The sequence below is a fragment of the Physcomitrium patens genome, chromosome 17, assembly GCF_059467195.1.
Source record: "Physcomitrium patens ecotype Gransden chromosome 17, ASM5946719v1, whole genome shotgun sequence".
Taxonomy (NCBI): domain Eukaryota; kingdom Viridiplantae; phylum Streptophyta; class Bryopsida; order Funariales; family Funariaceae; genus Physcomitrium; species Physcomitrium patens.
Window position 1 is genome coordinate 8279242 of NC_143426.1, and position 10703 is coordinate 8289944.

Sequence of the window (10703 nt, forward strand, 5' to 3'; positions counted from 1 at the left end):
CTAAAAAACATTATATTCATATAATTACGTGGTATTATTATAGTTGTATATTATAAGCACATCTTTTATTTACAAGAAATTTCTTTTATTTCTATTTGATAAGAAAAAAAACTTTTATCAATCAAGCTCTAGTTCTTTATTGCATAATCTTATTACAAAACACATTAAAATCAGAAAAAATATTTTTGAGATAAATAAAATTTTAGAAATAAAACTCAGTTTGAAAATGCGACCCACATGAATGTTCATGAAACACGTGTCGTGTTCTCATTCGTTCAGACTCAAAAGGGTGGCCAAGCTTTCAATGCTACGCAGCGTGAGTTTGACAGGAGAGAAAGAGAGAGAAAGTGATAGAGATAAAGAGAGATAAACAGAAAGAGATAAAGAGAGAGAGACTGAGAGAAAGAGATTAAGAGAAAGAGAGAGAGACTGAGAGAACGAGATTAAGAGAAAGAGAGAGACTGAGAGAAAGAGATTAAGAGAAAGAGAGAGACTGAGAGAAAGAGATTAAGAGAAAGAGAGAGACTGAGAGAAAGAGATTAAGAGAAAGAGAGAGAGACTGAGAGAACGAGATTAAGAGAAAGAGAGAGACAGAGAAAGAGAGAGAAAGAGAAAGAGAGAGACAGAGAAAGAGAGAGAAAGAGAAAGAGAGGAATCGAGAATACGGCGAATGAAGAATTTGGGAGAGGGACACTGTCTCTCGGGAGTGAAGGCATTGAAGAAAGAAACGCTTCGGGATTTTGCGATGCTGGAATGTATTTGGCAGGTGAAGCTGCAATGCGATGGTGAGGACGGTGCGTCGTAGCCGAAAACAACAAGAGAGGCAATTGCTCAAGGAGAAGGAGGTGGAGGAAGAAGAGTACAAGGAAGAGTAGAGAGGAAGTGGTATCGTTTAGGGTGCGATGGTGAAGGCCATGCTGCTGCCAGCTCCGGCCACGGCGCTGGGACAGGGTGTGTCTGCGCTGCTGGACCAGCTGGAGCGCCACTGCCTCGCGCCAGATGCGTCGCTCGTCTCCAAGCCTGCCTACCTCGACCTTCTGCAGGTGTGCGCTATGTTTTACTGTGCAATTGTATTTACCGTATTTTGAGATGTTTCGAGATTTCGAGATTATCGAATTTGTTGAAGCCATGGTGCCATCGATGGTAATCTTACGGTCGCTGATTGTGTGTGCGGTATTTGTAGGCTCGAGAAGAGATGGCGCGCGAAAGATTGCGGTACTTGGAGGCTCTGGTGAATAGATTTAATGCGTGTCTGTTTTGTTCGTTCGTTTGTTTGTTTGTTTCCCTATTTGGCAATGCGGTGTTGTTTACAGCAATGCTGGGGTTAGTGTGAGGTGGAGCTGGATCAAGTGATGTGTGTTTTTGTGCGGTGATTTTGTTCCTGTAGGCTGTGTACGGGGAGGCAGTGGCTCTTGTGGAAGAGTATCAGCATGCCCTGTCTATTGCTAATGTTGGCGGCATTCGTGATTTGAACACGGTTTTCGACCAGCTTGGTCTTCGATCATCACCGCAGGTAGTCGCCAACTGCATTTTTTCTGCCTTTCCTCCTTACATGCCTTCAATGAGGAAATGCTTACCGCAAGCAATTCGGATCGGTTTGAATCTTAAGGAGCTACGAACAGTTGTTTTGGTTGAAGCTGATCGTAACTCCTGTAAATACGCTGTTTTTGGTCTCAGGTGTATGATGCCCTAGAGCAACGATTGGTTGTGGCAGAAGCAACGCAGCGCTTGCGTCTGCCATTACTGTCAAAAGACGGGGATCTTCCTGAGGACGACAACCAAGAATGGGGTAATGTATCTAGAAGCTCATTTGATAGCACCACCACCAGTCTCAGTCTGAGCACGATCACATCAGTTCATACTACTACTGCCAGCACTGCAAGTGCTACCATTGCATCTGGAGGGGGTAAGGAGCCCGAGACCGTGGAGCCTGGAGTAGGAGGGGTCGTGAATCGCTTCTTAGGGATCACACCAGCGTGGTTGCGACAAACTCATCTCATTCGCGTACCTTTCGCAGATGTGAGTTGATATTTTACTTCTTTAGAACTTACTAACTATTGTTTTAAATCATTTACAGCTTTTCTCTGCAGTCTGTCAAAGTGTATATTCAGTCTATTTCATTGAGGCTTAACTTCTGTTTCATGATGACAGGATAACACAGGATACCAGATGACACTTATACCTGAAATAGAAGCACGTTTGAAAGCCAAGTGTGACAGACTCGTATCTGCTTTTGAGACAGATGAAACTGGTGAGCTCCACATTCATACAATCTCAAGCTTCTTGCTGCTGGCGTTGACTTGGTGTTTTGGCCGTTTGGTTAGATTTGCAATTTTTCTTCATTCATGTTGTGAGCTTCCGAACACATGCATTCAGTGACCTTGCAAGTCTTGTTGAGATTTCTTTTCCGTCGCTTTGGTACTATATATTTGTTCTTAGAATTTAAAAGTAGTATGGTCTTAAAGGTTTTTTCTTGATATGTTGTTGCATTAGGCGTTGCAGACAGTGCCGGCCCAACTTTACGACTCCCAGAGAGGTGTGTAATTCTTAGTTACTTGTTGCTTTGAGCGTAGTTCTCTCGAGCGTTTTTAATGCTATAAACTTATATAAAAGGTGAAGTATGCAATTGTGAATTTAAGTAGCTGTCTGCTTCAACTTAATGTGTTATACCGTCGCAGGGTCAAAATTGCAGTTGAAGACATCGAAGCAGAGGAAGCAGCCTTACTTGAGGACTTGTATGCAGCCGACCGGAAGTTTTCAGAGTATTATAATGTAAGTAAACGGTTTGAAAATTTTCGAACTTGCACGAGCTTTTTCTCTTGACGTTCATCGCGGACATTGTGCAGCAGAGTTGCTGCGAAAATGTCCCTCATGACTAGGATTCTTTTTCAAGCAGCAGAACTAGTTCTCTAAAACTTGCAAACGTGTGTGTGTGTACATTCAAGGTGCTGGAACAGATACTTGCAGTCCTTTTACGGCTGGTTAAAGAGTTCAAACTTCAACACCAGCATGACTATGTAAATATATCCTCTTACACATGTATCTTCCTCGTTATCACTTTGTGAATGTGAAGCATGCCTCAAAACTATGTCGGATTTGAGATCGAATGTTATTATTGCACTTACTCCAACTGTTGTACGTGGTAGGATGGAATGCGGAAGCAATGGCTGTGCAAACGGTGCCAAACAATGAACGCAAAACTTAGGTAAGTAGCTGCTTCCTAATTTTATTTCTGGTGTTGTCATTCTGTGGATCTGTGATGTCCCTTAGCACATTTATAATAATAGATAGCTCCTGCAGCTGTTTTGAATTGTACACCGCTTATTTGGAAGTTCATTACTTTTTCATGCGGTTGTGAAGCGAGTTCTCTGTTCTGGTCATTACCCTACTTCTAAACGATAGCATTTTTCGCTGTTGCACAGAGTGTTAGAGCATCTTCTTTTGCGAGATACGTACACCCAAGAATCTATTCCTGCTCTGCACAAAATCAGGTATGATACGATTGTATATGGCAACGGCGCAACTTAAGGACAGAATAGCCACCTTAAATGTGCCAATTATCGAAGGTTTGAAGGGTTGCGTCGCAATTGCTTGGAGTTTCATGTCTGAAGAGATGGTTTTGTTATCGGCTTCTGCCATCTGAGAGCGTAATATTTTCATTGAATTTCAGACAACATCTGGTGGAGGCGAATGAAGAGGCAACGGCAGCTTATAATAGAGCAGTAAACTTCAAACCTGCTTGGTTGTATGCTTGTTACATGAGTGCCTGTACAAGATCAGAACATTTGAAAGGCTTTTTAAACAACTCTTCTGTTATTCTACTTTTATTGGCTTTTCCCTTACAATTTTGTATGTGAGAGGCCCCCTGTAATTCACACATTCTGAAATTTTTCTCTTGTTATTTAAGTGAGTTTAAACGAAGCTATTCTTGTTGATTTTTCTTGTAGGTAACAAGACTCCGTGAGTACCAAGGAGTAGATCAGGACTTTGATGAAATTGCTAGGCGATACCATGACCTTGTAACTGTAAGTAATGATTTGGCTTTTGGATGCTTTCTCACTGCTTTAATAACATACTCTCAAGAGCATTTTGTAAATTGCGTGTTAGGTGATGAGATGAAAGTTGAAGTTAACTTGTCTACAGTTGGATTTAGAATACGAGTTTGATAATATCACAAAAGGAGATGCATTGACGATCAGTTGCAACTACTGTGCAGAAATTGGTAGGCATCCAGTGGACCATTCGGGAAGTTGAGAAGGACCTCAGTAACCCTCACGAACACCCTGATCACTGAAGGGTCTCAGCTCAATGTACAGCTTTGCGCCAGATTTCTGGGCTAATACTGTTTCATGTTGCAAAAAAAATAAAATATGCTTGACTGGTGATTTTCGATGGATACTCCCGATGATAGATACTTAATTTTTAGTGTTGGTGGAGTACCTGAATATGTGTCCCTCTACTCTCAGCATCTCAACCTTAAAGGGGATGTTGCAAGCTTTCCACTTGTCCTGGCTAAGTCTTCGGTAGCAGTAGCTTTTTCATTTGTGTCCCACCTTAGACGAAAGTCATGACGAAAACAGCACATCAGATGAGCTCTCATCCTTACAACCCTTGACTTTTTTAAGGGGCTATGTCTTGGCTGAATTGGCTTAAAAGTACTTGCTGTTACTGCGTAGTGAAATTTTAGTGTTAATGATCTAGCCCAGACACTTGAGCAAGCTAGGTGTGTAAAAAGTTTGGACATAGATAAGTTGTAAGCAGTTGGAACCATATTCAAAGAGTAGAATATTAGTCGATCATATGCAACTTTGTTTTGAACTTTAAAGATTTTTAGTTTTTAATCTATAATTTGAGATTTTTGAGGATTTGTATTAAGTTAAGAATGGATATCAGAAGAAGCTCAAGATCGTATTAGTATTCTTGAGTTTCTGTGAATGTATTTTCACTTTCATGCAAGACTTGAATGAAGATACAATTTTTTAGTGAAATATTTTAGAATTTTTAAATTATTCTATAAATTGTAAAACTTATCTAGCCCTATATGAATTCTCTTTTCCCCATTTAAAAATGATGAAAATTCTTCCTTACTTTAAATTTTTTGTTAAAAAATATTTAAAAAATAATTATTCTTAACCCTCTCCCATCTTCTCTCCTTCCATGCTTGTTGTTCATGTAGCAAGTAGGAAATAGAGTAGGAGGCAAAATCTAGTGTCAAAACTGGACTTGCTACAAATGATAATGTGTTGGGTAGTATTTATCTGTGAGCATAATTAGGAGATTATTTTAAAAAAATCAAATATGTGTAACAAGTGCCTATACTACTTAAGTAGTAAAATTAGAAATAGAAATAAATAAAAATTAGTGGACATTAGTTAAATAAATAATATCTTTTTAAGAAGCTTTGAAAAACTTTTCTAAATCCAAAAAAGAAATTTTTATTTTTATATTATTTGCAACAAATATTCAAAAAAAAAATTGCTTTTCAGTTGTCTTATCAATTTATTATCATTATATCCCTTATGTTTAATGGACAGGCTCTTCTAATGTAGGACATTAGGAACCTTGCTCTACTTTGTGTATATAGGGCACAACTTGTCCTATATTAAACTCAATATAAGACAAATGAATGTGATTGACGAATGTGGATAGAGCTACACAAGAGGGATAGCTTTGCATTTGAAGCTGTCTTAAAATTATCAACTTATAGATATGAATATAAAAATTATTCTCTTAATTAAGGACACAAGTTTTGTTGATTCCATGACAAATATCCTTCATTAAAAAAATTGTCCTACATTAGAAGACGTTCCAAGGGAGGTCAATTTCTGAAATCAGAAATTTCTAGTATACTCAATACCAATTGCAATTTGGTACATTACAATTTAGCTGAATCCATCTACCTTTCTGATTCTTCACTAAACTACTTTATAATATTGGCCATGAGAACTAATTTGATGAAAACTAACCTGTTAAATTCACAATTTTCCTTTCCTTTTTTCTGTAGGACAAAAATGAAATGTGATTTCTGTAGCAAACTTTACAAAAAACCTGCAACACCTAAGACCTCAGAATTCACCTTCATTTGTCTCGTATCCAACCTGGAAGGAATTTTGACTGACCGTGTAGGAGAACATAGTATATTTGCAAGTAGGATGGTCAACACCACCAGGAAAATTTTATAGATTGTAAAAATTTCGAGATCACTTTGACCTCCTAACTATAACATTAAAGCACTAAAGCACCGACTGATTCCGAAGGACCCAAATAACCTCTATAACCCACTCTTAATTTTCATCAGATAAATCATGCAGGGCATGAAATATCTTTTCCTAACCCTAAAAATAAACGAAGGAAAAACGCTTCGGTGATTCAAGCATTCTCCTTAACTTTCGTACAAAGCCATACTCACTGGGTACTCTAAGGACAATCTCAATGCACCAATTGTTAGAATAACACAAACCCTAATCAACCCATACTGGCTGCTCGTTGTGCAGCAGTAGCTCAGAGCTGGCTGCATAGTTGTAGGGCGAATCGAGCACCCATCCTTTTAAAAAAAAAGCCACCTCGTACACCTTAACCTAAGGCTTAATTCGCGTCAGGTGAAACTAACAAACACAGACAAAACTGTCCCCGCAGCTTGCCAACTATGGAACTCATGAAATCATGCCACTTTAACTGCGGAAGCTCCTTTCGCTAATCCCAGGTTTTGTGTTTGGGGCGGTTGATCTTCTTGGAAATCCTCCTGCAATACAAATATTTGTACTTTGTAATTATATCACTGAGACACGACGGAAAGAAGTAATATCAGCGCATTATGGGCTGTTTAGTGAAGAATCGACGGGGACAAGAGAAATCATATAGGGCTAGATAATACCCACAGCTAACTAAAGTGAAATCATGCCAAATACTTACCGGATTGTAAACCACGGTGATGTAAAGGGAGCAGCTGGGGCAGCGGGCAATGTCTTCGCCAATTTTCAGTTCAGCCTGCAAGAAAATAGATTCTCCAAAGATCAAAACAGCGTCAAAATCATTAGCATCACAACCTAATTCCTCTTAAGTGTTTCAACAAGTCATGATTATTTATATCTGTGTACAATCTCAAAAGACGGTAGAGTACGGAAACCTATTGCCAAGGGTCAGACGAAGATATCCTTCAGTGACTCATACACACAACCCACAACCGCAGAGACTCTGGTATACACCATAAATTCCTAGAGCTCATATCTTATGTGCAAGGAGTGATTCTCGTGAAGCCGAATCGGTTTGTACAAATCTTTTGCAGAGAATTCGCATAACAGAGACGAAGTCACCAAAATTAACAATAGCCTCACAGAAATTAGGGTTTCAATTCGCAAGTAGACTAAACCCTTGAAACTCCCGTCCAAAATTGACCTGACAGATATCCAAACACACCTTCGTAATCTGGAAGAGGTCACCACAGGGGCAGGGGTATGTGAAAGCTTGAATCTCGTCGTTCCACTCCATATCCTCGATTTCCACATCGTCGTAAGACATTTTGACACAGCTCGGCAGAGGCCCGGATATCGCAGCTTCTGCCCCAAACCCCTAACCCCCAACTCTTCTGAAACACGAGGAACCTAAGCCGGCGAAACGTGAATTGAAAGGGCCGATTCGTTTCCTGCTCTAGCAAGCACCTCTCTCGTTGCGTGGAATGGCTGCCAGTGGGCGGTCACTTGAAATAACGGCGGTAGGTTGTAGAACCAATTCACACTTTACTTTAACTTTTGATGCTTAACCGTCTCTTGATTCTACATCTACTTTACTTTGGTCTATTTGGTGTTTCGTTCCCTTCACCCTAACAAGAAGGGAATTTGCGTGAGAGTTACGGTTTGGAAACTAACGTTGATTATTTCTTCTTGATTATGGCTGTAAAAAGTATACGAATCTACCTAAAATAGTAATAATAACTAGATACTTACAGGAAATTGTAATGATTAGCCTGTGTATAAACGACGAACTTTCAGATCCTGGTACCGATTTCGCAACGCAGATGCTAACGAAGCAAGCAGCTATAAATATTTGGTGCCTAATATTATCTTCATCGATGTTATCAGGGGGAGAAAATCTTAGAAAAGTAATTTCAGTTAAAAGCACACGATGATCAGAGGAGGTGATAAGTACGAGGCAGAGTAATGCTCTTGAAGGAACAGGCCCCCAACCCTCAGAAACAGATCCAGGTAAAAGGGGAGAAAAACCATAACCCTGCAGCTTAGTGGTCTCAGTAACATTGCAGATAAAACAACCCACATACGTAGCTTGGTGTCACAAACTTGGCAACTTTTATATCAGGAATTGGACTGTACAAGAGAATGTTGAATAAGGAATTGCATGCTCATGGCAGGATTCTGCAGTTAAAAAATGAGCGATGATTTCAAGGTTTCAGCACTCCCTCAAGTAAATCTAGATTCAGTCCTGTATACTTCCGCTACTAAATCTAAATTGCGGTATCCATGTTAACACCGAACTCTTGGCTTACATTAGTGGAAGCATGACGGAACACCAGGTCACTGGCGCTGAGATTGAGCAACTGCTCCACAAGGCAGAGACTACTTGGTAACGAATCTCCCCGCGATTCTAATGTCAGATACCTATGAATGATATAGCTACAGCGCCTACATCGAAGCTAGAGTGAAACGGAGAGACTTGTCAACAGTTTGAGGGTATCTGACTTTGTGAATTCATATCAATGTTTGATGTAATCATTGAAAATCAATTATTGCCATAGATTACAATTCAACAATCTATTTAGGTGATATAGTTGAAGCAACGCCTATTTTTCTTTAGATCCTTCCTCCAGTGCATTCGATATTTCAACTTCCAACTTCCGCGATGCAAGGCACCAGGTGTGGAAACAATTGATAAGGTTAGGCCAATCAGACTGAGACATAGCATATGCTTGCAACCAGGTGGACAGAACCTGTTCCTGATCCATCTCCGGCAAAGCTGAAACAAGTCGTTCCAATTCTCTCTCAGCATTTTCTTTCTCCTGAGAGCTGAATATGGGACCATCACCACCATGGTTTGCGTTGCACAGAAGAGGTAACCATGTAAGTACCAACTGGAGACATGTTTCTCGTGGAAACTTTGTGTTCCCAAGCAAGTCTTTACAGAGTAGGGCTGCAAAGAAAACGTCCACTTCGTCATCTTCTGAGCATTGATAATGAGAAAAATCCTATGAGCTAAAATACACTTGCTTGCGATTGCCAGAAAAAAGGAACCCAAACTCTGTATACGTACACAATGCTGAAGGGAGGGCCAAGGTAATAAAAAGGTATACCCGAGAGCCGGACAAGATACATTTGAACCCTGGGAGAAGCACACAAAGCAAGCTCCGCAAGAGATGATTCTGAACTCCACTGTTGAGCAGCTACCTCTGTCCCACTGCAACCTTGCAATTTCTCCGCAATCCACAGAAGCTCTCTGGCAAACTTCACGGCAGTGTCGGGATCTGATAAATTCGCAAGAAGCACTGCTTCATTACGAATATGCCCTGGAGTCCACGAATTGAACGGAGGCAGAATATGTGCGATGAGTGTTTGAATATTAGCTAATGGTCTCGGAAAGGTCGAAATTGGAAATATACCCCCAGAAGGAAGATGGCTGACCAGTCGACTGCGCATCCACCGTCACAGATTAATCCAACGAACTTCAAGCGCTGGAGCATTTTCTCCAACCATCCAAAGGAACGGAAAAGCTAATTCCCTGACAGCATCCAAGCGTGCGACAAGTTCCTCATACTCAAAAGCCATGTGATCCTGTAAACTAAACGGGCTTACAACTTACCCAAAAAACGAGTAATGCTGTCGGCGACTCTCCAAAGACTGCCCAAGGAGGTTAATTGTCCGGGCGAACCCTTTTTGTAGTGCAGCCTGGTTAATTGCGTCATACTTAACACCTTCAACCTTATTTTCCTCCACCACTCTGTCAGTCAAATCTTGAAGGAAGGCGTACTTACTGGAGGATGACGGTACATCGTTCACTAGGGTCAACACCTAAACAAACCCAAACATAATGGAAAAATAAAAAAAACAAAAACAAAACTAAATCCCCCAATTCGTAACCATCCAATTCCGCAAAACACTTGCACACACACACACACATATATGTACACAGATTCGCACCATAAAGAAACACATCAAACGTCCATACGTGTGAGAGTGCACGCCCAATAGGATTCTGCGACACCGCAGGGACACGACAACGCCTATCTCCTCCACGTCCGCTCTCCCCCCATCCAACAGTCCTCCTCGCAACAACAGAAGGATCCCACTCCTTCCCGACCGCGCTGGTCAGTTTCTGCAAGGCGCTGGTCAGGTCAGGCACGGGCACGAGAGACCCCAAGAGAACCAGAACGAAATTGGCACAGCACGCCAGCATCCACAGCACCAGCATGCACGAGGAATACAACTTATGCGAGAGCCCATGGCGGCGGGTGTCCAGCTCCTCCTCCACTCCGCTCCCACCCACGCGACGCAGGGTCGGAATCCATGGCAGGGCTCCGCCGTGGTAGCCCTCCCACGAAGACATTTCTCCGCCGCTAGCCATGGAAACTACTAAAGGAGCTCGCCGGCGATGGCGACGACGCTGCAGGACCACCGCGAAGGAGGACGAAGGAGGAGAAGTAGTAAGTGGTGTGAGGAACTGGCCTTCTTAATGTGATCTGCGTTTCTTTCAAGTGA

General features: G+C 41.3%; 3 protein-coding genes across 4 annotated transcripts; 1 reads left to right on the top strand and 2 right to left on the bottom strand.

The window, feature by feature from the left end:
- Positions 1–684: 684 nt before the first annotated feature.
- On the top strand, positions 685–4865 carry LOC112294011 (AUGMIN subunit 4). Its single transcript, XM_024544083.3, has 13 exons — positions 685–1043; positions 1184–1231; positions 1388–1513; positions 1678–2019; positions 2152–2251; positions 2494–2536; positions 2679–2772; positions 2946–3017; positions 3147–3205; positions 3423–3491; positions 3671–3722; positions 3948–4025; positions 4217–4865. Exons 1-13 carry the CDS (start codon positions 903–905, stop codon positions 4292–4294), a joined length of 1302 nt encoding a protein of 433 aa, XP_024399851.1. The 5' UTR covers positions 685–902; the 3' UTR covers positions 4295–4865.
- Positions 4866–6138: 1273 nt separating this feature from the next.
- Positions 6139–7611, bottom strand: LOC112294875 (diphthamide biosynthesis protein 3). Its single transcript, XM_024545832.3, has 3 exons — positions 7417–7611; positions 6913–6987; positions 6139–6742 (listed from the first exon to the last, which is right to left on the bottom strand). The coding sequence occupies exons 1-3, from the start codon at positions 7516–7518 to the stop codon at positions 6662–6664; spliced, it is 258 nt and encodes an 85-aa protein (XP_024401600.1). The 5' UTR covers positions 7519–7611; the 3' UTR covers positions 6139–6661.
- A 673-nt stretch (positions 7612–8284) lies between these two features.
- On the bottom strand, positions 8285–10703 carry LOC112294874 (uncharacterized). 2 transcript variants are annotated; one of them, XM_073540484.2, is made up of 4 exons: positions 10174–10703; positions 9808–9926; positions 9302–9636; positions 8285–9141 (listed from the first exon to the last, which is right to left on the bottom strand). In XM_073540484.2, exons 1-4 carry the CDS (start codon positions 10567–10569, stop codon positions 8795–8797), a joined length of 1197 nt encoding a protein of 398 aa, XP_073396585.1. In that variant the 5' UTR covers positions 10570–10703; the 3' UTR covers positions 8285–8794. The 2 variants fall into 2 exon arrangements, with proteins under 2 accessions (XP_073396585.1, XP_024401599.1); XM_024545831.3 differs by having other exon boundaries at positions 9808–10016; positions 10174–10702.

Bases quoted from the DNA above. Each gene is read 5' to 3' on its own strand.
- LOC112294875 (XM_024545832.3), bottom strand. From the start codon at position 7,518: ATGTCTTACGACGATGTGGAAATCGAGGATATGGAGTGGAACGACGAG. The intron at 6,988-7,416 runs GTGTGTTTGGAT...ATTTTCTTGCAG, and splicing joins ACCTCTTCCAGATTACGAAG to GCTGAACTGAAAATTGGCGA. The intron at 6,743-6,912 runs GTAAGTATTTGG...TTTGTATTGCAG, and splicing joins TCACCGTGGTTTACAATCCG to GAGGATTTCCAAGAAGATCA.
- LOC112294011 (XM_024544083.3), top strand. From the start codon at position 903: ATGGTGAAGGCCATGCTGCTGCCAGCTCCGGCCACGGCGCTGGGACAG. The intron at 1,514-1,677 runs GTAGTCGCCAAC...TTTTGGTCTCAG, and splicing joins GTCTTCGATCATCACCGCAG to GTGTATGATGCCCTAGAGCA. The intron at 2,773-2,945 runs GTAAGTAAACGG...TGTACATTCAAG, and splicing joins AGTTTTCAGAGTATTATAAT to GTGCTGGAACAGATACTTGC.
- LOC112294874 (XM_024545831.3), bottom strand. From the start codon at position 10,569: ATGGCTAGCGGCGGAGAAATGTCTTCGTGGGAGGGCTACCACGGCGGA. The intron at 10,017-10,173 runs GTATGGACGTTT...GGGTTTGTTTAG, and splicing joins TTGGGCGTGCACTCTCACAC to GTGTTGACCCTAGTGAACGA. The intron at 9,637-9,807 runs GTAAGTTGTAAG...GTGGATGCGCAG, and splicing joins CAGCATTACTCGTTTTTTGG to TCGACTGGTCAGCCATCTTC.